The sequence below is a fragment of the Poecilia reticulata genome, chromosome 2 (assembly GCF_904066995.2).
Source record: "Poecilia reticulata chromosome 2, P_reticulata-male-v2, whole genome shotgun sequence".
Lineage (NCBI taxonomy): Eukaryota > Metazoa > Chordata > Actinopteri > Cyprinodontiformes > Poeciliidae > Poecilia > Poecilia reticulata.
In genome coordinates this window covers 342,090-369,188 of record NC_088831.1, presented here as the reverse complement: position 1 = coordinate 369,188, position 27,099 = coordinate 342,090, and the positions used below count along the sequence as shown (strand labels likewise).

Here is a 27,099-nt window from a genome sequence, read left to right as displayed (position 1 = left end):
TAATTTAGTGTCAAAGTTTACTGCACAGTAATTACAGATGTTACAGATCACAGCTGCACATGAGTACCTGAAATCCACAAATCCTTTAGACCCCATCAAAAAATAGTTAGAAGTACCTATTTTAATAGTTGAAACAGCAAATATACCTCAACATGCATTAATACATCAAATTAAAACCATCTTAGATCTACCATAGAAGCTTTTATCCATGGTCTTCCACTCTTGGGGATGCAGCCAATCAGTGGCAAGGAATATTAATGTCGCTTTTGGAGTGGCTGTGTTGCAAACGCCAGCCATAGCATGTCATGCAGTATTTTGGCTAGTTATTTTAGCTTCCTAAGCTACATTTTCTTTAGAATATTTTAGATCTGTTCTACTAAAAAATCAATGTCTAATTTTTCAGTAATAGTTTGGAAGAGCATTCAACAGAAAACGTTGCAAAAAAATGAATCCACTGTAGTTGATGTTTATGCTGCAAACCAACACAAAGTAGCACATTAATATGAAGTACAACCAAAGCACAAGGTAGCTTTTCTATGTTTTTATTTGACTTTATTTTCAATCTGATCCCTGACTTTGTTAGAATCTTATTTATTTGATGAAGAAACAGATTCCAACACCTGGGTGCTTCTAATACTTGCTTCCCCAGAGGGATGACACATGCAATGTTTGTTTTCACCACAGTTTTTGTGTTGTTTTGTGTCCCTACAAACCGTCCAGAATTAAAACCTTTGGATCCATCAGAACTTTACACTGAAGAACTCCATCTATCCCAACAACATCTGATCACAATGGTTGTAATTTATTACATGACCAAATGACATGCATTCGATTGGGTTTATGTAATCTCTCCAGCATTGCCCTTTTTTACTTTAATTAGTTTGCTTTTGATATGGTGTTATAAATTCTCTCCAGTTGCTAGTGGAGCTGAATTGCTTTACACATCAAAAGCCAATCACTGTCAATTGCATTTTTTTAATATATATATTTTTAATTCATTAAATTTTTGCATAGTATGAATTACTCACATTGTATTTTTGAAGGTCTGTGTGAAAGTTAGAAACTGTCTCAGATGACATCCATTTAATCCAACCCAGATATACTTCATGTTTTAAACAGATAGCGTATTAAATCCATTAGGTTTACATAATGCAAACTTTATATACAGTACAAAGAAAATCATAGAATATTCTTCACAAGTTTCATTCAATGCCATGTCATAAACTGTCATAAAGTTTTTCATCCTCCTTATTCCTGAAAGTTAGTATTCTACGTGGACGGTTCTTAATTGGATTCTGTTTAGGTTGGTCTTGAAGAAGTTTTGTATGGAGGTCGTCCACTGACCCCGGGTCAGTTCTGTTGGCACTGACAGAGCTGTGTGAAGGTGGAGCAGCAGGGCTGCAGCCAGGGCTTCCACATGATGTGTGCCGCACTTAACTGGCACTCCACAGGCTTCACTGACCTCTGATGGACCTCCACTGCCTGCTTCATTGCAGCAAGAATCGAGTAGAACGCCGGTTCTGTGTCAGCGGTCAGTGGCCTTGACTCTGATGGGTCCTTTGAGAGATCAAAAAGAAGTGGAGGATCGTGGTAGGTCACATGATCTGGTGTGCAAAAGCAGACATGTGTGTGGAAACAGGTTGTTTTATCTGCTGGATAGAAGTCTGGGGTGAAGTAAAAGGCTTTCCACACGGAGCCACCTGCGGAATGATCAGGAAAATCATGTATGTGAGATGACAAGGTGTTTGTGGACAGAGTAACATGAAGCCAAAAAATATATCCACAATTAAAGCAACTCATATCGAGTCAATTTAAGAAGGATGTAATCGTGCAGAAGGTCAGTTTTGCTATTAGTGATTCTAACACATCTAAGGAGGTGAGTGGAATAACAACCAGGAAGGACTTCAACTCTAATCCAAAGGTAGATGGTTGAAACGGCACAGTTGATTCCAAACACACATTCACACTGATTATAGAAAGTATCAAAAAGGCTAACATCAAGTTATTGAAGAGCCCTGATTTCACCACTCTGAAAGGTTCAAGGACTGTTTAGGACATGTTGTGTTGGGAGACCAACTGATTTAAATGAGACTGAACCAGTTCTGTTACGACTGGTCACCTTATAGACGTCATGCTTATTATTGCATTAGGATGTTTAATATTGTGGGTGCACACATTTAGTAAACACCTTATGTTTATTTAACTATTTTGTTTGCTGAGTCTGAAGGACTGGCTGGGGGAAGATGATTGGTTGTAACATTTTTGGTGTTAGGTTATTTTGTTTTTATAGTTGTGTTATAGTCAAAATGTTTTAGTTTAAATGAGTAATTTATGTTTATTTGTCGTCGTCTTTTCTCCCACCCCTCCTCGGTTGTGTAGGCTAGCCTGTGTGTATAAATTCCCCTGTGTGTTCATCGTGTGAGGTCAGTTTTGGTCTGTTATCCTGAGTTAGGTTTGCCTGAGTTGATTTCTTTTGGCTCCATTTTGCTATATTTTTGAGATCTGTTGTTGAAAACCTTTTTTTTTTTTTGTTTGTTTTTTTAAATAAATAGAAAATATATTTTTATATATGCTTTTGTCCTTGTGTTTATAGCAAAATGTTTCCTTCAATTTTCGAGAGTTCTTCTACAGAACTGACATTGAAGATCAGTTACCTTTTCCTGGTCAGCTGTTCCATGGTGTTTGGCTACATGTAGTCACTACCATCTAAAACCTGCTCTTTTTTATGGGTCCCGTAGGTTTATATGTACAATAGCTGACTTTAAAAGCCCATCATATTTTAGAGCTAGAAAATCTAAAAATCTTGACACTTTCTGTCAAAATAAATCCCAAACTGCTTTTCAGCAGATACTTGATTTTAAAGACATTGTTATTATCTAGAACCACAAAGTGTGACTGTTTATTGTTGTAATCAATAAAACTAGTTGTTTTTCTCCACAAAATAAACCTATCCAAAAGGAATTAGTTGAGCACACGTGAAACTTGATTTTAATTGGCCAAACACAGAGGATAGACTACGAACAATTACGTTCTCCCATAGAAGGATGGAAGTGGAACAGGTGAAGGTAGAAGATTCTCCTCACCTTACACTCTGTTGCAAACTTTCCAATGAAAGCACTGGAATCATGGCTTTAACTGAAGGACCAATCTAAAACTGTGTTGTTGTTGTTTCTTTGGTTGTAATGTTTTCTCTTATGGGTTCTCTTCTAAAACTCTTTAGTAGCAACTTCACTTTGAGCCTAAAGAATGTCTAATTGTATATCAGTATGCTACCACAAGTCAAACAGTACCTTAATGTGACACTTAGTTGTAAAGAGAAATGGTAGTGTTGATGGTTGACTTTGTGCATCAGAGTAAAAATGCTGGTCAGAACTGGAGCAGAAATTACAAAAGTCATTTCAGCAGAAGTTTTTCTTTAATGCTGCTGTTTTTACAAGTACTTATTCATTGGTGAATAACATTGCCACTATCCAACCCCGTTAAGTGGGCGTGGTTGAAAATCCAGCCCCACTCTCAAATGGTTTTGATTGGATAATTCTTCTCCTTCATTCCAAATATGTCGTTTTACTCCCGCAGTGAGGTTCGTTTTAAATTGAATGTTTGACAGATATTTTAAGTGACGGCTTTTCATAACATGCTGTCAAAACAATAAATATTTGTTGTTGTGTTTATATGTTTAATTATTCAATAATTTAGCAGCAAATTGCTTTTTAATTGAAAATGTTAATATATGATATGATAAATTGTAATTGATTAATACAGACCCTGCAATTAATTGAATTAAACATTTTAATCAAGTCCCACATATGAATTTGCAGTTATTGTCCATTATTATTCTTTCAAGATTTTTTTACTCAGTAAATTGAAGTGTGGATAAAACCACAGCTTGAAGTCAGAACATTCTGTATCATGGGACTTACTGTTGGGAGGATGCCATCTCACTGCGTTCAAGTAGGAGTTACAGTAATGAAACAGAAATTCATGGTTGGACCTTTCAGCTCTTCCCTGTAGCAGATCCATGAGGTTGTGGCCATCAATTTCCCTACAAAAAAGAACACACAGTCAGCAAGCCGTGTGGCAGAAACACACACAACCAACAAAACTCCTAAACTCAAGGTTGGTTTTGACTGGCAGACAAACCTGTCCTGTGGAATTGTAGCTCCACTTAGATGAACAACAGTAGGAAACAGATCCATGTTGCTGGTGGGCTCATCTATCTCTGTGCCACTGGGGATTTGACCCGGCCAGCTCAGAATTCCAGGAACCCGGATCCCTCCTTCCCAATTGGTAGACTTCCCTGCTGCTCAAACACAGAACACAATGTTCCAATGAAGCATTTTTAGTTCCAAAACAAAAAATTCTTGGTTGGTTACTATAGTAACAAAGGGCATCATAAGGCCAGACTCCTCTGTAAGGTTACAGAATTTTAACAGCAGATGAAGTTTCAACAACATCCAGGGCAAAGTTTGTTCTGCAGAGGCAGAGGCACACTCTGACCGGAACGTTTTCTGGAAAACCAGCAGTTAAGTCAAATTCAGAAAGTAAAAGAAGCAGTTGCCATAATTCAAAAATACTTTTTTATCCTTAAAACTTCCCTGAAAACAACAATAATAAAAATCTTATTTGCAACATTTGGAAAAAATGAACATATGGAAGACTCTGAAGACACTGTCCCACTACCTAGTAGTAAAAAAATGTACATCAGAAATTTAACCTATTATTTTTTTGTAATCTATTGAGCTAAAGGTAATATAAAGACCTTCACAAAAGTATTCACACCCTTTTGAAATGACCTGATTTAGATCAAAACATACGCGTTAGAATGACCCAGTCAAAGTCTTGACCTAAATTCATCTGAGACAATCTCCATCCAATCTGACTAAACTTCAACTTTTTGCAAAGAAAAACAGGTAAAGTTTTATTTTATATATGAATATGACTATTGGCAGATTGGGTTTTTAGCTGTTTATATGAACATTTCAACACATTTGGGGTCTGGCAATGACAGACGCTGAACAATATCAACTTTAGCCAAATTCTCTTTGTGATATACCTTTATATATTCCATTCCATCCTCCATGCACCTGGCCTGCAGCAGTCAGCTCCTCTAGATGAGCACCCTGGTCTGAAGTCAGATAAAGCAGAGTGTTTTCTCTCACTCTGAGTCTGTCCAGCGTCTGCAGGATCTGGCCTGGAAGGAATCAATAATTAGCGTTAGGTTTTCTGGATTCCATGTGATGAAGTCATGAACACCAATGTTTTGTGACATAGTTGAAAATAAAGTATAAATGTTGCTCATCTCAAATAAACGTTACATTTTAGAACATTTTCTAATGCAGGGGCAAAGCACAACTCATGTATTGAGGCCTTAGTCCTCATGCCAGTGGTTGCAGGTTTGATTCCCGGCCTGGTGACATTTGCCGCATGTCTTCCCCTTCTCTCATAACCCTCTTTCCTGTCAAACTACTTTCAAATAAAGGCCACTAGAGCCAACAAAACCTTTAAAAAAAGCACAGCAGCAAATAATTGTACTTTGGGAATTTTCTTTCTTAAAGCATTCCACTAAATAAATGTTACTGTGTGCTGAAAAATGTTTAATATTTCACCCATATTTCCTATACTATATTTTTATTCAATTGCTCTGACCCACCAACACTCCAGTCCACTTCATGAACAGCATCTCCATAGACACCATGACTGCTTGTTCCTTTAAACGCAGCAGAAGCAAACATGGCCGTGTGAACTTGTAAGTAGGACAAAAATAAAAGGAAAGGCCTTCCTGAGTTCCTGCAGACAGACAACACAGTAATAACTGATTTATTATTATTTATTGAGGATGTATTCTTAATGGTCTTGTTTCTTAAATATATAGATAAATTGTGGATATACAAGTTTAGTTAGCCCTTTAACATTTCAGATTAAGTAAAAAAAGAATTTCACCTTTAATGTGTCCCTTGTACAATTAAACTGAAAAGCAACTAAATTTATCAGAGAGAAGCTGTAGATGAATGTCTGATTGTTAATGATTTCATCCACTATCGGAAAATGACAAAGTCCATCCAAAGAACAGAGCATCATGTGGTCACTGCCATGTTTTAATGTGGGTATGATGTGATGGATTCTGGTGTAACCAAAAGTTAGTGTTCAGTTGTACCAGACCATCACTCATTCTTCCTCTGAGTTCAGAGAGATTCAGGTCAAAGTATTAGTTTATATGTGAGAGTGTTTTTCATGGAGCTCCTTAGGGAAACTTTTAATTTGACTAACATGTTTCTTCTGTCTGGAAGCAATATTAGTGATCTGGAATGGATCCCACAGAGTCCTGACTTAAATCTGTGGAGGGAGCTAAAGATTAGGGCAACGGTTTGGTGGCCTTCCAACCTCAAAGGTAAACCCCAAACGTGAATCCTTTAAATACCAGATGGAACATGCAATTAGACCAATATGTTTAATGATTATACAGAAGGCTATGAATTATTTTTCATAAATAATTTACAGATTTTAACAGATTCTCTGTTGAATTCATGTCAGGACTCCAACATGTTAATATTACTTCCAGTCTGGAGAAACATTACTTTGTAAGCTAAATCTACCTGGGCCTAACTTAAACACTGAGCTACATGAGCCGAGTTAAAGTGCCATACCTCTCTATGAAATCCACTGCCTCATGAGTCATTTTCTGTGTCAGGTTTTCTAAAGTGAACGGCTGCTCCACAATGCTGTGATCTCTGAAGAGAATGCAGTTCAAATAAGGAATGATCTTGATAAATCCTGCTACCAGTATGGTGACCCCAGCCAGCACGGACAGCAGACCCAAGATCAGTCGTCTTCGGAGCAGGATGAGACCACTCCAGTGGAGAACAGCCGCACTGAGCAAGGCTGCTCCCAGCGAACCGTACGGTAAGTACTTATGGATTTGGAAAACAGTGCCGTGTCCAGGCTGGCAGTCTCGCAGGTTGGTTAAAGGAATTCCAAAGAAGTAATCAAAGCCATGGACACTGGGGTGGTGGCAGTGATCATCACTGCTCTCACAGTTAAGTCCAAGGTGCCATTTCCCTGCAAAAAATAATTACATTTGCATTAACTCTACATTGTCGCCACTTACAAATTAAAAGTTAGTACAAAATTTCACTTTCTGGTTCTTACAGTAGTCCAGGTGAATAGAGCTGTATGAAGATGACACCCCACCCACGTCAAAAAATCCAGCAAATAGTCTGAATGGTTAGTGCTCCGTTTGTGCAGCTTTGGTTTCTGAGATATTCAAAATTATTTTTTTAGGTCATCCAGAGTTCACCGTCCCCCCATATTGCTCCAAAACAAACCAAGTTCGTTAGTGCTCCGTTTGTGCCGTTAAAACTGTCGTTTCTGCAACTTTTGTCTTTGAGATATTAAAAGTTATAATTTTGGCCGATGACGTCACCGTCACCCCATCTTGCTCCAAAACAAACCAAAGAGGGCTACTTTGTTAGTGCTCCGTTTGTGCCGTTAAAATTTTTGTTTGTGCAGCTTTGGTTTCTGACATATTAAAAATAATTTTTTAGGTCATCCAGAGTTCACACTCCCCCAATCTTGCTCCAAAACAAACCAAAGTGGGCTACTTTGTTTAAATTCTTCAGATTTTCAGCTGTTGTACAATGTGTACCTTCTTTTGTTTTTAACTTCAATAAAGATTTAGAACAAGAAGAAATTTGTCTCATTTCAAGAAATATTTTAAGATAGCAATGTTTTCTCACCAATATAGCGTTTTCTCTCTCTCTCCACAATAATTGAATTCTGCCAATAAAGGACATGCAGCAGTGACCCTAACATAATGTGTATAACCTGTTCAACTGTGCTTTGGTTTCAGAGGTGATCTGAACAATTATATTCACATTGTTGACTTACTTTCTGCTGATTATGCAGCAAACGGGTAGAAATAATAATTTAAAAAAATCCATAGCTAATATGCGAGTTGCTTGAGCAAAGTTTTTGCAGAGTAAACCGGAAGTGCGTCACTGGTTCAACAAAGTTCATCCACGTAATGTACTTAATATTTAGTAAATATATTTTAAATACAACAATTTTCATTTCATCCTATTTCTGACATTAAATGTCAGAAATAGGACATTTCTGACATTTAATGTCCTATATCCTTGATTTTTAAAAGCCACCCCCGATCTGGATTTGGTGCAGAGCAAGTGTAATTTCAGTCTCTCATTAAAATTATTCTAGCAGACTCAAATAAATCGTTTTGAATAAGTAATTTTTGGAATTTTTCCAACCCTCTGATTTTCATTTTTGAACAAGGTAAGTAAATTAATGCTCATGTTTCACATAAAATATTGACTCAATGCAATCCATCCCCATAAAATCAGAGAGGATGTATGCATGGCTAGCTTACATATGGATTTATTTAAATTCACAACTTATATTTGAAATCCAGACTTTTTAAACCTATTGAAACATAGAGAGGCACTATCTTGCAGCCTTTACATTTATATTGAATTATTAACACTTAAGCATATGCATAAAGGGCACATCTTCTGAATTAAATTCATCGGCCATAATTATAACTTTTAATATCTCAGAAACCAAAGTTGCACAAACAAATTTTTAACGGCATAAACCTGCACAAACGCAGCACTAACAAAGTAGCCCACTTTGGTTTGTTTGGGAGCAATATGGGGATCACCCCATATTGATGGATCACACCATCAGGTGAACTCTTGATGACCTAAAAAATCCTTTTTAATATCTCAGAAACCAAAGCTGCACAAATGAAAATTTTAACTGCACAAACGGAGCACTAACCATTCAGACTATTTGTTGGATTTTTTGACGTGGGTGGGGTGTCAGCTTCACCCAGCTGGTCAATAGTTGAGTATTGCTCACCTATAAGAGCTGTATTATAACCCTGTTGTTTAACAATTTTAGCAAAAGTAACTTCTCGAGCCGGTAGACCTCCCGACGCTGCGTTGAATATAAAGACCCCTGGTCTTAAATTACCAGCTATACCTGTTGGAGAACAGAATGAGAGAGAGAATATAATTCCTTATTTCATTTTTAAGTGCAATCAGTCAATTGTGAGTTTGAATGCAGAGATCTGTACATCTACCCCCATCTCAAACCTGAGCTAAACTCAATGAGCTCATTTAGTTTGATTTACTTCTAGATTTTTTTCCCAATGGTAAAATGTCATCTAAAAGCAAAGCAAGTCGTGGATGCCAGGATCTTCTGGACAAGCCAGGTGTTTTGACGTTCTCAGATACAGAGAGTTGTATCGCTACCATCTTTGTGTAGAAAACTGCTTTGTCATGTTATTTTAAAGAAAGCTACAGCATTGACTCAGACATAAGATATAGCGCAAAGTCAATCTGAAAAGGTTTCTGGCAATTATGTCTTGAAATTGGCAACAAATAGAAATACAAAACAAACACCACATTGACTCTGACAAATATCCACAACTGATCTGTCCCTGTTCTAAAGATTTCATACATATATTCTCCTTTAAAGGAGCATGCTTATCTAAGGGGAGCTGTTTAAGACAGGACGTCCACACTTTTAAACAGGATCTCCTGTTTAAAAGAGTGTCACTTCGACCAGCTAAGCTACAACACCATGTAAATGCTCAACTGATCAGTTCTCTAAATATCAGAATTCATTCTGTTTGGAGAAGTTGGGAGCTCACCAACAAGTTAGTGTCAGTCCTACTGTTTTCCATGAGAATGCTTTCAACTCCCAGATTTGATTGGTACATAACTAAAAAGTGTGTTTTTGAATTGAGATTTCAGATGTTTCAGTTATGTATTCTGGTGTTTCTGGGTGAACTGGCCTGATCTTATTGGGTATCGTCCCGTAAGGAATGCTGCTCGACTTGGAGTGCAGAGGCTTGCTGCAGCAACATGGTGAGTCAGCTTCACCCCTTCCTGTGCCAACTGGTCAATATTGGATGTCCTATAAATCACATGATCAACAATGACAAGTCACATTCAGTGGCCTTTCAAAGTTGGGTTTTTATTGAAACTTGACATGAGCAACTGAAGCCTGCATGTGCTGAAGAAAACACATTGACTGAAAATTAGAGTGTTATTGAAACGTTTCTTGATTTCTTTACAGCACACCTTTACATTGGTAACTGGGCATTGGTTGTGGTAAATGCAGACTTTTGCATCCACCCTATTCCAGAGCATTCAAAAGATCACCAAAGGAGTTGAAGTCTTGGAAAAGTGTTAGTATATACTGTGAATCAATGAACTTGCACACCAAAATCCGGTCAAATTTCAACTTTGGGTGCTGGATACATGCCACGACCCATATATCCACTTTCCTGTCTGACCACTCTCAGACAGGAAGAGTATAGGCTGAATAAAAAAAATCAGCCTATATGAAAAAGCACAACCCTGTTAATCTTTAAAGCTGATATTCTGGCAAACCCTTCTGATGTTGTACCTTAATGTTGTATTGCCATAACACTCCAGGTCTCCAATTCCAAGATCATCCAGCATCATTAGGATGAAATTGGGCTTGATGTTTTCCTGTAGAAGTACAGATTTCCCCACCAAGAGCAACATCAGGAGCAGATAAGGATGTGGCATCAAAGCGGAGATCATTTTGACCAGTAGAAAGTCTGAGGAAGATACAGATGAGCACACTGGTGTGATGTGTGTGTTTTTCAACAGCTTAATCTTATGTGTAGAAGGCATAACAGTTCTGGGTCAATATTATTTGGAATGATATCAGCATATCAGAAAAAAAACATGACACCAACTCAAACACAGGACACTGGGGGCCTTGTAGTCATTAACCTAACAATGAACTCCTCTGTACTAAAGTATTGCAGATACTAATGCGAGATCATCTGCTGGCTTGACATTTGTCCTTATTACGGCCCTGGGCCTTGTGGGCTGGGTAGCAGGTGCTTTTGTCTGCCTTTGTGCTCCTCCCCTTTGCATGTGTTGCTGGTCTGGATGATTTTGAGCACAGAGTATTTAAGCCTGGCTGTCTCCATCTTCTGGGTCGCCTTTGGCATCCACTCTGCTGCTTGACGCTTGTGGTGCTGTTGCCAGGCCTCAGCTCCCCTCCTTTTGCACATTTGAGTTTCTCTTTGCTTTTGCACTTCAACAGTTCCATATGCACTCATACAACACCTCCAAGCATTTGCATTACACCACTGATACTGACATCCACAATCCATTGTTGTTTATGTTAATAAATATTCCTTTTCATGCACTTTAACCACTGCATGGTCTCCAGTTTTGTTATGACTTTGAGAAAGTCGCAACAGTCATAAAACAGCTAAATGACCCAGAACACCAGCAAATCTACAACAGAATGGCTGAAAAGTGAAGAAACACAGTGGGGCAACAACCAGTCAAAGTCCAGACTTTAACTTTGAGAAAACCGCCTGAATGGACTGAAGAAACAGCACAAAGACGAATGAGCTTAAGTTCCTCCACAATAATGTGAAAGAGAGAAAATTCTAAGTTCTCTGTAACTTAACAAAGCCCAACAAACTAATAAATCTTGGATTGCATTAGTGATCCCTGTTTTTTAATATCATTTTACCTTTACTTAACCAGAGACTTAAAACAAGATTAAAACCTATTTTCAAGGGAGCCCTCTCCAAAAGACAGCAAAGGTTATACAATTACAAGTATGTACACAATGCCAACACATAGTTACTGAAAACAGTCACAATTTCATTAGGTTATCTCTAGTGTGCTCAGTCTGAACTTGCTCAATGAAGTTCAGTTAGTTTCCAGTCTTTCTGCAACATGAGCAATTCTGTGCAAGAAATGATCAATTGCAAAGAGTAAAAATCAACACTTCAAACACCTTTTCCCTTCGCATATTGCTTACCATACAGAATCTTTAAATCCTCTAACGACACCATTTTATTTTTACCCAATGAAATTAAACTATTTCCTAAATTATATGTTAATAGTACTTCCTCTATGTGTTCTGTGGACATGTTTTTCACTTTGTTCCAATTCATTGCCACAGGAGAGACCTACAGTAATGACACGTTGGAACAGGTCACATGGTGCGTTACTTTGTCTTTGTGTACCGTCTCTGTTGCTAACCGTCTACATGAAGAACACGCAGTGCAAAATAAACAGTCTGTTTCCACTTACCGTACAGATCAGCTTGCAGTCACATACATAACAAAAGAGCAGGAAAGGCTGTTTGACAGTAAATCAGGTTCACCTTCAATTAGACCAGTACTTCCTGTTAGAGTTTCAAAATAAACGTACGGTACATAGAGACATTAGAACAGTGTAGATCTTTAAAAGCAAAGTAAACTTCTTTTGTTAGCTCAGATTTTACTTAAACGTCAATGACTGTCAATATTAGTTGTATCTCATTTTTATTTATCTTTATTTTTATTATACTTATCTGCATTTTTGAATGGGCTCAAGGTTATGTCAGCTGCCTTTAAGAAGCTAAGAGCTCAGAGCTGAAGAAAATAATATGCTGGTTATCCTCCCACAGAAGCACAAGTTTTGGCCAATGTTTGCTAAACATTGCAGAAGAAGGACAAGAGGGGTAGAAGAAACCCGGAACCTCATCCAGGAATTATTAGACTCCATGTGGGAACTGACTGACACCTCAGGTCTCCGCCTGATCAACCCTGATCAGATGACAGGGGGGGCCATTGCCCCCCCCCCCCCCCCCCCCCTGTCATCTGATTGGCACCCCTAGTGGCCCCCCCAGATGATTGACATGCAACAGCACCAGGTCATTCCTGTACATTATTTGGAATCATTCTAAGCCAACCTACTATCTAAAGAAGAAAAACAATAATAAATAGGCTATATGAAAATAAAATGTATAAAACTTTATATAAGTCCATGTGATGACAGAAATAAATAGGCGCGATACCAGCCTCCTTTATACTCATAAAAACAAGCTGAAATTCTTCTCCTGGATGTTTCAGTTGTGCTGCGCTGTGGTGCAACTCAAAGGCTAAAGCACTTCATACCTGCTGATGGTAAAACACCAATAAGTTATTTACTGATCCTCCACAAAAAAAAAAAAAAAAGGAAGAAGAAAAAACCCGAAGAGGGGCCGACACTGTTCGGAGTTTGGAGCAGGGGTTTCGCTAGAGTTTTTTGTTGTCCGTCCGTCCGTCCGTCCGTCCATCCATCCATCCATCCATCCATCCAACCATTTTCTTCCGCTTATCCGGGGTCGGGTCGCGGGGGCAGCAGCTTCAGAAGGGAGGCCCAGACTTCCCTCTCCCCAGCCACCTCTTCCAGCTCCTCCAGGGAAATCCCAAGGTGTTCCCAGGCCAGCCGAGAGACATAATCCCTCCAGCATATCCTGGGTCGTCCCCGAGGCCTCCTCCCGGTGGGACGTGCCCGGAACACCTCACCAGGAAGGCGTCCAGTTGAGGGAAAACGAAGTCCAAAGTTTGTGTTCATCATATGGGGTCTTCGGGCTGCGCTTTATCTGGTTCCTCACCTAGGACCTGTCTGCCTTGGGTGACCCTACCAGGGGCATAAAGCCCCAGACAGCATAGCTCCTAGGATCATTGGGACACTCAAACCCTTCCACCACGATAAGGTGGCAGCCCAAGGAGAGGTTGTTGTCCGTCAAAGAAAAAAAACATTTTAAGACATCAAACGAAACATTTAGTATTTCTCTGCAAGAACGTTTTTGAAATCAGGTAACAATTCACGAAATGACGTGATTAGAAGACGGCAGAACTCTGATCGTTTTCTGATCCCGCACTGACTTCCCTCGGACCCGGGAAGAAAAACCCCGCAGATGCGGATCAGCTGCGCTAGACGCTCCAAAGCCTCTGGTCCGTTAAAGCGTCCAGATCAGAGGTGATACTGTGACAGCGTGCGTTTTTGCCAGGATGTATTTATTTATTTATATAGCCTATATATTTTTTGCATGGTTTCGCTTCTCCAAAACGGACAAGTGTTACGTCTGCCGCGCTCCTTCTGAGCATCGCTCTCCTTCTGGGTGCGGGAGGGTCACGTCTTCATCTCCATTTGTTAAAACTGCAGGTCAGTCAACATCTCCGCACAATAATTCAGGCAGTGAGTGACAACTTTTTTTCATCACAATGCTCATGTGTCTCTACACAGCCAGCTTTGCTAACATCACGTCAACGGAGCTTACCTTTCTTTGAGATACTTTTCTAAGTGACGAAAAAAGTTAGACGTTGTCCCCACCGTCTGTGAAAGCGAAGCGCTGCTGAGTTAACTGTGGCCATCGGGTTTCTTATGATTTATGCAGCTTTATTCTATTACTGACGATTAGACAGATCTACTGCTGCTGAGAGAAAACCACTGCGCATGTCCTGGAGCGCCGAGTGCGAGAGAAACGTGGGGGTTGGAGTAACAGAAACACATAATTGGCAAGTCACGTTATTGGTTGGATTTTTATCTGTGGGTTTTGCATCCACTGAAAACAAAGATGTTAACAAATAAACTGGACAGTATGCTGTACGTTTAGTGATATTTTCATAGTTGCGGTCTCGACCAGTCTTGAAATAAAATGCCGAGTCCTCAGCGCCCGAGACCGAGACAAGACCGAGACCAAGTGCGGTCAAGTCCGAGACGAGACCGAGTCTCGAGTCTACAACACTGAGGATATATATATATATATATATATATATATATATATATATATATATATATATATATATATATATCGTTTTCAGCCGACGAGTTATAGCTTCAGAGTGATTCAGCAGCTGAGATTGAGTCCAAAATCCAATGTGAGATTGACCCGTGCTGCAGTGAATCTGTCTCTCTTTATAGATTCTCCCTCTTCTTCCTCACATTGTGTCTTTATGAAACTTTCAAAACAAAATCGGAAGATTTGGGATGTACCTTACTAGTGAAAGAATTACATACGGTTAATTACCAGTCTTTACCACCTGTGTAAACTTTACTGGTGAATGTTATAACACATAATATAAGTTGTATAATATGTGTTACATTCAGGGCCGTGCAGAGGCCACTAAAGGGGCAGGTGCTCAAAAAAAGAAAAGGGCCCATCCAACCGTATTTTAGGACATAATATTAACAAAGCCTCTCAGTTTCAAAGTTTAATAAACAATGATAAATTACAAAATTGTGAGATATACAATCAAAGCTAAAGAGAATCTCTACATAGAGCAGACAACTATGCATATGTAAGATATTTTATTAGTAATTTCTTTCTGCAGGTCTATTTTGTTATAGGAAAGTTTTGCAATATTCAAACAATTTAGCAAGATATGTAAATCAGAGCTGGACCACCAGACATATTTAGTCTTTACATAATTACACTATTAAAAATATAAACAAGGGTACAAAGCAACCTTTTAGTGACTGTAATCTATAAAACAAAGATCTGCCTGTTTGCTGCAGTGGAGATGAAGACGGTCCATTCAGGAAAGCAGAGCTGCATCAAACTTTAACGTGGAACTGCAGAAAAAAGAAAAAAACTAAATCAAATATTGAATTGTTAATGAATGTCACCATGAGAAAAGCCTACTGAGTTTTGCTTAAAAAACTTTTTTAAACATTTAAATCACACATTTGTCTCATGAAGTGAATTTTTTTTGCAAAACAAACTTATTTGTGCATGTCAGAAATCTTTTCTTAATATTCTAAGTTTTTGTTTGACTCAAAGTTTTGCTTGTGATTCTCACATGAGTTGTGGGCGGGGCCTAAAGTCACAATAAAAGATTTCTGATGTGTGTAAATAAAAGTTTATGTTTGGCAAATAACTTTTTATGTTCACAAGACAAAAAAATTATTTAATTAAAAAGTTTTTTAAACAAAACGATTTGTTTTTAAAAAAAGAAATCATTACAAATTCCAAAAGTTTTGATTACAATTTTATTTTACTTAACTGAGGTTAGTTTTTTTTTCTCCATTGAATAATTGGGGAAAAAAATGTAACTTCATACTCTGTGAACCAGACCCTAAACTTAAAGTCTGGGTTGAGTTTTTTTCCCTTCATTAATGACATTTTTATTACATTCATTATATCTAATTCAGGGTGAGTTATTTTTAATTCTAAATGTCCTTGTTGGACTTTTATTTAATTGTTATTCTCATTCAAGATACATTTACCTAATGCTAGAATAAATGAAATGTACATTATGCAGCAAAGGAAATTAGAAGATCGGACATATATCCATTATGGAGATGATCGGTTTTGGACGGGCGATGTTCCCTTATTGCATAATAAATACTAAAGAATGACTGATATCATTAACGGTACAGGGAAGAAGCTGTTAGTTATCTTGCTTTGCTAGCAAAGTCGTTAGCTGGCAGCTAGCTAATAGCACAACAACAACAGCCTAATGTCCATATAATAAAAATACTGAATGATAGATAAGAACAGTTTCTCCTCACCTGGTTGTCTCCTCCCCTCAGTAGTTCTTCAGAGAAAGGCAGACGCAGAGGCCTGTCAGTGTCTGTTGTATTTCATTACCTCTCTGTTTAAACCGCGACTCCGAGCTGAAGCAGAAACGATACTTCAACGTTTTCCGTCATCTGACAAGAAGCAGGTCTACTCCACTTTATTCACCAAAACGTTTGTTTTTTTTTTCACCAAAAACTGTTCTGTAATCTGGAACGTTCGCTACGTTGAGCTCCAGTTAGCCACCTTATCTCACTGAGCGAGAGGCAACTGGGTCATGCGTCACGGGCAAAAGGTCAAAGGTAACAAGGTGACCGGGGGGCTTATTATGTTGTACAAAAAATAAATAAAATAAAATAATAATAATAATAATTTTAGTACATGTTATGTACATGTACATGTTATTATTTTCTAAGAGGGCTTAGAAAATAATAATACAAAAAAAATAAAAAATAAAATAAAAATAAAAATTGACCAAAAAGGCACTTGGCAGCAAAAAGGGCAGGTGCTCAAGCACCCCCAGCCGCCCAACACCTCCCCCCCTCCCCCCCTCTGCACGTGCCTGGTTATATTGTTTCATTTGTAATATAGTCTCTTGTGTCAGATAATCTAAGTCAATGTTAGAGAATAATTAATCATTTTAGATTTACATTATCTCAGTTAGCCTTCATAGCGGCTGAACCCCGTATTACACCAAGCACTGTAGCTAATATTAGCTGGTATCTCGCCAGTGGACATAAATACAGTAAAGTAATATTCCAATCACAATATATACACAATAATATGTCAATCTTACTTGTGAAATGTTGTCTGTGGAGCCTCACATCAATAGTCCATCGATCTGAACAACAAAATCCCTCAGTGCTGAGGCATCTTCTGCTGTTTCGATTGAGCAAAGTAGGAGGGAGTACCGCTCCAAGATGGCCGCCCTATTTCCTGCGCCGGAGCAGCCAATGCGGGGTCTACTCTTGTATTGTGTCTATGGGTGCAGCTACCGAGCGGATGGAGTTCCTACCCGGGCGTTTAATCTAGTTACACACTGAAACATGGCGGCCAACATAGAACAAATTTTCCAGGATTTTATTCTTAACAAGATTCGAGAGATAGAAGAGCAGAAGGAGGATAAAAGGTATGTTGGCAGTCGTATTTAGCTTGTGTTTCTGCTGACGGACTGTTTCTAACGATAGCCTTACAGTCTGAATGTCGCCGAATCATGTGGTTCTGAATGTTGTGAACTAACCATGCAGAGCATGCAGGCTTCGGGAAGGACAGAGGATGAAACCGCTGAAAGTCTTCAGACAGATGGAAACTGTTTTTTTTATATTTATAAAGATCATCTGCTTGATTTTTAAAGATTATTTTCACTACGATGGCGATTAAAGGCCAAACAGCGGTATTGTCAGAAAGATCAACGCTTAACATTTTTTTCTGCTTCTACATGAATCTTTTCAATGCTGCTCTCGTGTTCCTTAAATGTTCAGACGGTAACATGCGATGTTCTGATCCGTTTTCCAGCAGTGAGGCAACAGGCGCGGACTGTGAAGGTAAAGTTAGTGATGCGGCAAAGAGAAGTCCTCCGAGAGACCAGGATCAGGACCCCAGCAAGTCCCAAAAGAAGCAGAAGAAGCACAAAAAGCACAAGAGCAAGAAGAAGAGGAAGAACCATGAGAAGGAGAGCAGTTCTGAGTCTGGAGCCGACATGGAGGGACAAGAGCCGAGGTAAAACGTTCATCGTCCAAACAGGTTCATCTGAAAGAGGATCTAAAATCATGTTATGATGTTGACAATATCCTTCAATAATTCCTTTTACTTTTTTCAGCAGTTCAATTAAATATTAATAAGTCAATTGTTTTCTTCTATTTCATTATTGTTCCAAAATGTCACGTTTACCACTGTGATAATTTTAAAAATCTGTTTTAATTAATTTATTTTAATTCATTATCTAATTTATCTTATAATTTCTAATCATTTTATTCCAGAAAATCCTAAACTCAGTCTTTAAATGAAAGAAAATATTGTATTGTGTAGATTAGAAGCCACACAATCACAGTAATAATAGATCTTAACTGAAATTTAATGCAGCCAAGATTCAATCCATCTTAAAATGAAATAATATTATCCTTTACTGTATATCCCTGAATGCACTTTACCTAACGGTCATGTTACCATTTTGATACCAGAATGACTCCGTGTTGCTTTAAGGGGATGTTTAAATGTTTACTTAATTTCACAACAGACAGTAAGAAGAAAAAAAGGGCCAGGATGAATTAAAAAATTATGTAAAAACATGCTAAGGAAGTGTTTAGTAAACTGAGTTGCTCTTGTTCTCTTTATAGAGTAGCACAAATATAAATCCTAATGTTAGGCTATCTGCTAATTTAGTAGAGCTTAAAAAGTTTGGAATTTCTAAGAGAAAACTTTTTTACAGTTTTTAAACCATAGCTTTGGAAAACCATAGTTACAAATGACCTGGCTGAAACAAGTTCTAGACATAATGAAGTTAGAAGAGAGGGAGAGCTTGTGAAAGTTACAAATGGATGTAATACAGATGCTTAACATGGCGTATTCTGAGACTTCACATTGTGATGTTTTTAGTTGTGGTGCATGTTTTCATTGTGCCTTGCCTGTCTTTTGTCTTTTCCCCATAGAAAAGAGACACCAGGTCCAGAGATGAAGGAGCAAGGTGAGTCGACCAGAGCTCATCTGCACTTTCTACAGCTGAGTAAAAACATTCACCTTTTACATGTGCTTTGTGTTTTTTGAGGGCAAACCTTGAACTTTTTGCTCTAGATTTATTGGGATGGGATTTATATCAATGTGTCTTACAGGAATGGAGGAAAAAAAGGTCATATTTATTGGGAAAAATGCTTAAAATTTTACCTTTTTTATACTTTTGTAGTGAGTGGGGAAAACCGTCACATGTGGCGCTTTTCAAACCCTTCAAAATCTTAATTTATGTCTTCTTACTTCCTGAAGAGAATTGAAACTTCTTGATAGTAATCAACTGCTTCTTGTTTCCCTGGTGTATGAATATGATGTGACGCACCTGCCACATCATATGAAAACACATCAATCTTTTAGCTTTCTTCAACAGCATGTGCTGCTTTGTAAAACTCTGCAAATGTGAGTCTAGTCAAAGTAAGTCTGTGCAATTTAGTAGCAATTTGGAGGTAAATAGCTGAAATGTAAGGCCAGAATAATCCATATCCGATATTATATGTTGGTTGTTGGGAGTGAGGCTACCATCGCAGTCTTACAGGGGGTTTAATTTTAACTGGAAAACTTCTTCATGCTTTCTTCAGTGTTTACCCCCAGAAAACATGCTAAGCCCAGAGCTTGGGGCACTAAGGCAGTCACCCAGCTGACCGCCATGTTTTTGAGTTAAAATATGTTTAAACTTCACAGGAAATTAGAAAATTCCACTTGATAGTTATGCATTATTGGAAGACTGGAAGATCTAAATCCTATAGTTAACCAGTGGAGTGTTCAAACTGCTGTTACTTACAGAAGGCAGTATTCACGTCAGAATACTGGCGTTTTTGTTAAAAATAATTGTTTCTTAGTGAAACCAGACACAAATTAATGCCTGGAGATTTTTTTTACAATTGTCAGTGTGAGATAGTGCTGTCATGAGAAAAACTGATGCTAATCACATGTGTTAACTGGTGAACCTCCTCTCTTAAAGCAGAAGTCTGCAGCATACAGACTGATCTTAACACAATGCCAGGATGGATATATGCTGTTTTCAAACTATTTCCAGATTATCCCCAGGTGGAAAACATTTTAGACAGCTGTGATTTTTCCCAGGAGCCTCCAGGAGGATTTCAACTTAGACTCTGCAGGCCTCAGTTTGTTGACCTGTGAGGTTTGAGAAAGGAAAACAGGGATAAGCAAGACTTGTTTGGAAGTGTTGAAGGAGAAAGAGTTTGAAAAGCAACATCTTAATGAAAGTTGGAGCTTTTGGAACAATGTTTTATTGGACACCAAAGTGAATTATTCAAGACAATTATTCCAGAATTTTTCCTAGAGCCTATTCTAAACATTCAAAAGATAACCCAGCTTAGGGCTGGGCATACCTTTCCAAAGGTATGTCAAGTAGATACATTGCTACTTAACACACTATTGGGTAATGTTTTCAACCAGCCAATCCAGGAATTACATTCATTTTCCCTGGTGCTGATTGACTGTACTCCAAGAGCAGAGATGGTGAAAAACCATAGATAATAATTCATATTAAGGTGTAAGTGGTGCTTGAACTATTAGGAGTCCACAAAGCACTAGGTGAGAATTGAAAAGAGGGTGCACTTTCTTTTCCAATGGCTGTAGTGCAATAACTTTACATTTTGCTGTTTAAGTCTCACAAGAGAAGAAGTCTGGATCTTACATGGTTCAGTCTCCTTCTCTGGGAGTCATTGGTGTCTTAAAGGTCTCTTCTGAATGGTCCAGGTGACAAGAAGTCCAGCTCCAACAGAGAGCACTCGTCAGGAAAGAAGAAGAAGAGAAAGAAGAAGAAGAAGAGAAGGAGAAGTGGAGAGAACACGTCCGATTCGGACTCGGAAGTCACGTCGAAGCAGAAGGTCAATGAATGTTTGCGGCCTCGACAGGATCAGCTGCCAGATATCATCCCCAAACAGGTAATAATAATTCATGTTGGAGTAAATAGAGGCTGCTTTGTTTATATGAATTATCAGTTTCATCAAATGTATCAATTATCTTCTACTTACTATCTTAAGTTAAAATATTGACTTTTTGAAATCGGTTACATGGAGTTGATGGTTGATATTTTTCCCACTGGTCTGTTTCCATGATGAATCAAGTAAAGAAACAAAAACAATTCAAACAGAATAAATCCCAGAAATGTGTTTACCTCACCACTTCTTGTTGAAACACTTTGTCTCCATCTGTTGGTCAGAGTTCCACCCAAAAATGCCCGATTTCACTCATTTGCATAAGATCCTCCATGTATATCTGTAATGTGTTATATTCAAATTAAAAATCTCTAATTAATCCAGCTTCTGTTGGACAGCATTTATTTATTTTAAATAAATAAGATCAGCATTTCCAGAAGTAAAAACTTTCACGTTTATTCATTTAATACATGAAATTCTTCAAATTCCCAACAAGTAGCAGATGAGCTGTAATGATTCTGATCCTTCTCTCTGTGTATAAATATGAGTTTCCCAAACTGTCTGTGTTGACATCACATATACATGTATCATGTTTTGTTTTGTTGTTTTTTTTTGCTGCTTTTCATTATAATACAGGACAGCTCCAATAAAGGGAATGGGAATGAAAAGAGAGCTGGGAGCAGGAGCCCGTGTCCACCATCACATTCCAATTCTGAGTCCCATTCCTGCTCAATGAAGAGCAACCCCACCTCATCGCTGGGACTCCACTGCCAAAGATCACAGACTCAATCACCGTCTCCTTCAAAGTGCCACCAAAGCGAAAGCAGGTATTACATGTATTACCACAACAAATGTTATGATAAATGCCCGTCCCAGAGGGAGTTCTAGATACGTTCAATAAAAGAACTCTTAGTTTTTTCAGTCAGTGTCCAGGACAAATGGGCCTAATTACATCACTAATGCAGGGGTCTGCAACCTGTCTAATCCAAAGTGACATTTTAACCCTCAGTCCAACTACATTAACATCAGTTTTACTCAGAACCAATGAGGAAACTCTAAAGAGTCACAGGTTGGAGACTCCTGCAATAGCAAGCCAACATGGGCGCTGAAAAGTCCTGCTTTACTGGGCCTCTTTTATATCAGCTGTGAAAATGTAGCACTTTGTTTTGTTGACTCTGTTTGTTATAGAATAGATTATAAAATGGGTTATTGTTGTTGCATAAGATAAATCCAAGGTTAAAATATAGAGGGTAGCCCTGAGCAAAAAGAATGCACGTTGAAATAGAAAACAGGTGGACGCAGAGAATGATGCATTCTGCCAGAATGTTGTGGGAGAGTCCTGAAAATGTCCTCCAGGAAGAGAATGGGGGAGTCCTATTATTATTTATCTCTCATTATTTTGATAACTCGCTTTTCATTTCAGGTCCTCTGCTGTTGGCACACCAGGTCATCAGACCCTGTTCACACTGAATAGAATTTCAAGTGAATTACTTTCTCCACCAACCAGAGTTGGTTGCTAAAATCACTTCAGAGTTAATCCCATGCTGTCCCATAATTCTCGTCTGGATGTTTCATCTGGCTTTGCTCTAGTGTTCCTCATCTGTCTATGGCAGGGGTGGGCGATCCTGGTCCTGGAGGGCTGGACTCCTGCAACTTTTAGATGTGTCTCAACTTCAGCACACCTGAGTCAAATAATGAGGTCATTAGCAGGACTCTGGAGAACCTGACTGCACTGAGGAGGGGATTCAGCTGTTGGATTCAAGTGTGTTGGACCAGGGAGACATCTAAGAGTTGCAGGACACCTGCCCTCCAGGACCAGGATCGCCCACCCCTGGTCTATGGTGTACCACATACTTCTGCCTTAGAAGGTTCTGGTTTGATCCATGTTTTTTTCCGGGTAATTTGTGGTATTCCATCAGAAAAGGTTGACGGAAACTGCAAAATTTGATATAATTTCTTCAAAGTTTGTATGCTGGCTTGAGCTGCTCTTTAGCTTTTCTGAAAAAAGATTTATATGGGGAGGGGACTTGGCAAAGTTTCTCACCAGAGGCACAAACTCTGAAAGTTTCAATGTCCAAACCTCAAGTACAGCGGGGACTACTCTCCATTTTTCTGAGATGTATGCTCCACTTCCTGTTTGTTACAGCCATCTGTAGCATCAACATCTGACTAATGTTAAACGAAATGCAACATTTTCCCAGCTGATATTCGTCAGTTCAACAGATAATGATGTGCAATATTTTTGTACATGGAGAAGTCCATAAATGGAGGAATTAGTTCCCAGAAAATACAAATTTGCCTATTTAGAATAATTTTGGCTTTAAATTGGATAAAAGCGGTAAACCACAAGATGTAATCAAAGCGGTTTGCTGCTTTGGCAGTTTCAGCAAAGAATAAAAACATGACAAGTTGCATGAGTGTTTCATGTTCACCATCCAGCTGATTACACTACACAATCACCAGAAGAAGCTTTTCACTGTCATAAATACTGTTAAATATAAACAGGACAGCCCAGACAGTCTCATCCCACTTTAGCTGTAAATATCTCTCTAAGGAAAATGCATGAAGACATTTCCCATTGATGTCACAAATGGCATTAAAATGTATATAAAGGCCAAAAACACAGCTTCAAAGCTCATCTTCTGGGCTGCTGGTTACTTAATGTATTTTTTCATGGATACTGGCAAATGCTGTCATTACAGTAATTAAGACAGTCCCTCACAGGCCAGAAAATGTCTAATTGTTTGATATGTTTCTTAATTGAAACAAATGATGTTGTGGTGTGGTTGACTGCAGCCCGTCTGAGACGACAAGACATTTGTGTGAATCCGTGCTCAATGCCCAGTGTCCTTCAGAGAGGCCTCCGTCGCCAGTGAAGAACCTCAGTTCTGCACAGAGACCCCTGCTGGCAGAAGAGAGAGCTGAACCAAAAACAGCTGAGCCAGCAGAGAATCGAGACAAATCTGAAAAAGAAAGTAAGATCATGTAAAGCCAACAAATCCCCATAAGTGCCTCTGCACAGTTCTGACTCACAGGCTTAGCTCTCACATGTTGCTGCCTTTTATTAGCTCTGTGTCAGATGTTGCTAGTATGTAACTGATAAGTAAATGAGACACATCTCACCCAATTTAACAATCTGACGTGGAATATCAAATATTTTTTAAAGGTCTGATTTTAAATGTCATGTTTTCATTACCTGTAAGTGGAAAATCCTCATATAGACCATAAATGAGTTCATCTGTGTAAGAAATCTATATAGTTTGTTATAGAGATAAAGTCCCTGAAATAAGTTGACTTTTCAATAATATTTAAATTTATTGAATAGATTTGTGTATATGTAGAGGATTTTCAGTCTCTATGTATGTTAATTGTCATTAATTTCTAAATGTAGCTGATGAAAACACATTTAAGATTATAATATTACACTAGGCCAATAAAAGTAAGTTAAGTTATTGAAAAGTATGCTTAATATTTGCCTTTCAAAAGTTTACTTTTAATCATTATAATGTTATAATGTGTTAAACATTATAACATGCTAATATGTACATGACAGTATACACTTATTAGAAAATAATACATGGAGGATGAACTGTAAAGAACAAACTACTACTGTTAGAATGAAAGTGTAATAAATAATAAGAATTAAGAATAAATAGTTATGCTTCAGACCTTGTATGAAACTATTTCAATTTTGAACTGTTGTTAAAATGGTTTTGTTAACTGAATGCTGCTTCCTTTAAATTTAATTATTTTAATTAATAAATGGAAGCAGGCTCCTTGGTTAAGCTTCAAGAAGGCTGTAGGTCACACACACACACACACACGCACGCACACACTCATACACTGGTTTATGTCACACTGTCTCAAAGCACCAGTTGGACTTTCAGCTCGATTAGAATTTGTTTGTTGGTCTTCCTAAAACTTTAGGTTCTGGTCTATCTGCCCACAAGCCACCCACTCCCTCTGAACCCAAACAAGCCCCGAAGTCCACCGCCCCTCAGCAGAAAGCTTCAGAAAAGCCCAGGTCTCATGACAAATCACCAGCTAGGAGGAAAAGAAAGCAATCCAGGTCACCAGACAGAGACAGAGACAGGAAGTCATCAAAGAAGGCAAAAAGATCCAAGTCCCCCAGCAGGAGCTACAGGAGAAGATCCAGATCCAGGAGCCGCTCAGTGAGGAAGAGGTCGCGCTCCAGGTAGCGTTACGTTTTCATTCTGTAACATCCAACATTTGGTTACCAGCATCAGAACCGATGTCATCGTTTGTGTTTTGTTGGTTTCTTCTCTGTGTAGGTCGGTCCACCGGCGCTCCCGGAGGTCCCGGTCACGGTCTGCATCACGCAACCGCAGGAGGCTAACCTACAGCCAGAGGGACCGCTGGAAACGTGAACCGAGCCACTCCCCCGTCCTCATCCTGCGCAAAAAAAGATCACCCACAAGAAAGGACCGAAGCAGGAGTACCAGCCCAAAACGCATCAGTGAACTGGGTCAGATACTCTAAACCAGCATTCCACAGTCAAAGCTACCATTTGCAACTATGATTTAGATGTTTTTGAATAAATTGGGGTTAATTATTCATGTTTCTGTGTTTCCTCAGATAAGGAGCAGCTGTTGGAAATAGCCAAGGCTAATGCTGCTGCCATGTGTGTGAAGGCTGGGATGCCTGTCCCTGCCAGCCTTAGGACTACAGTGCTTCCTCTGGCCCTACCAAACATGGCCATGAATGCAGCAATGGCTAGCATGACTGCTGGTAAAATCTGGAAATCATTTCTTGAATATGTCACATTCTGGGATGTTGGTTAGATTATCTTAAGCCCAGTTCATACTACACGATTTTCTGCCCCCATTTTGCCCTTATGGCAATCTTAGAACGTTCGGCGTTCTAAGATTGTCACTGATCGTAACCGATCATCCTGTAGTGTGTGGTGTGTTATGACTGATCGGGCCCAGTCGGTAGAGAGTCAGATCTAAAATCAGGAATATTCTACATGTTTGTCATGTCCCAATAATCTCAATGTGTGTGGTGTCCATCGACTGGGAGCGAGAAGGCAACCTGTTGAGTTTGACAGGTAGCCAATCAGAAATATAAATAAATAAAACACAGAAAAATGATAAACTTTTCGCACAGAGTACATCTGGTTTAAACGCATTCTTTGGTTGAAATGGCTCGTTTGATTTCAGTCTGCAGCAATAACACAACAGAGAAAAATACAGAAAATGTTATGGTGTGTTATCTATTTGTAGTTTAAATTGAGAAAAAAATAGGTGCAGAAGTTCATTAAACTGACGAGCGTTGAGCGCTGCATAAATATTGCGCATGCAAGAGCAGCAGAGGTGATGCCAGAAAATTAGCAATTAAATCACCATGCACCCCATAAACGGTGTGGGAAGACGTTACCCTTTCACGATCAGTTGGGAAAAAAATAATGATCACTGCCATCTGGTTTTCTAAAAATAAATACGCAGGACATGCACTCTTCTAGCTGAAGCTGCTCTGATCTTTCAGTTTTTCAGCTTTCTGACACAAAGCCCAGTACATGCACATATTCTATAACATCAACACATCAAAAACTGAAAAACTTCTATTTAAACGGTTACACTGAATTAATCAACAGCACAGAAAAAATATTAAGCCCAGTGTAATGTTTGTTAAAAGGGGAGAAAAAGTACAACTCACCTCCATATTGTAGTGCAATAAATATAACTCTTGATTTCGCCAAGTCCAGTTCTTAATCCAAAGCTTTGACTTTTTGTTGCGTCTTTTTTCGGTTAAAATACGTCCACAATCTACAGTTACTGCTTCAACGCCGTTGTCCATGTTTGTTCAGTCTAAATTCAGGTGTGGTATCGTGTAAATTTAAGGGATTTCTCACACTCTACGATCGAAGACATTATACCTACAATTTTTAGTCGGCTAGTGAGGGTCTCAGGTTGTGAAAATCGGTCGACCACAATTCTAGAATCGTGTAGTGTAAATTGGGCTTCACATTTTATTAGATAAATCCTCTGAGTACGGTAATATAAAAAAACGCCTTTTTAAATAAAAACACAGAAATGTTTTTCAGTGTTTGACCTTAAATTAGAGTGAACTTCAATTGCTTTAAATCAATTAGAATGAT

The 27,099-nt window shown here is 38.6% G+C and overlaps 2 protein-coding genes across 4 annotated transcripts in view; one reads left to right on the top strand and one right to left on the bottom strand.

Annotated features, from left to right (window-relative positions):
• Positions 1–526: 526 nt before the first annotated feature.
• sts (steroid sulfatase (microsomal), isozyme S) lies at positions 527–17,255 on the bottom strand. 2 transcript variants are annotated; one of them, XM_081614289.1, is made up of 10 exons: positions 17,150–17,255; positions 10,429–10,606; positions 9,812–9,933; positions 8,872–8,994; positions 6,645–7,056; positions 5,651–5,787; positions 5,054–5,191; positions 4,141–4,300; positions 3,921–4,042; positions 527–1,700 (listed from the first exon to the last, which is right to left on the bottom strand). In XM_081614289.1, exons 2-10 carry the CDS (start codon positions 10,587–10,589, stop codon positions 1,351–1,353), a joined length of 1,725 nt encoding a protein of 574 aa, XP_081470415.1. In that variant the 5' UTR covers positions 10,590–10,606; positions 17,150–17,255; the 3' UTR covers positions 527–1,350. The 2 variants fall into 2 exon arrangements, with proteins under 2 accessions (XP_081470415.1, XP_008428427.1); XM_008430205.2 differs by lacking the exon at positions 17,150–17,255 and adding an exon at positions 12,114–12,220.
• Positions 17,256–17,333: 78 nt separating this feature from the next.
• The window catches only part of sonb (SON DNA and RNA binding protein b), a 31,180-nt gene continuing 21,414 nt past the window's right edge, over positions 17,334–27,099 (top strand). Inside the window, exons 1-9 of one of the 2 annotated variants that reach the window (XM_008430183.3) lie at positions 17,334–17,482; positions 17,869–18,072; positions 19,002–19,036; positions 20,800–20,987; positions 21,618–21,808; positions 23,778–23,956; positions 24,909–25,176; positions 25,274–25,467; positions 25,578–25,730. In XM_008430183.3, the coding sequence (XP_008428405.1) occupies positions 17,400–17,482; positions 17,869–18,072; positions 19,002–19,036; positions 20,800–20,987; positions 21,618–21,808; positions 23,778–23,956; positions 24,909–25,176; positions 25,274–25,467; positions 25,578–25,730 (1,495 nt within the window). In that variant the 5' untranslated portion in view covers positions 17,334–17,399. The remainder of the gene's footprint in view (positions 17,483–17,868; positions 18,073–19,001; positions 19,037–20,799; positions 20,988–21,617; positions 21,809–23,777; positions 23,957–24,908; positions 25,177–25,273; positions 25,468–25,577; positions 25,731–27,099) is intronic. The other variant, XM_008430191.3, reaches the window with a different exon arrangement.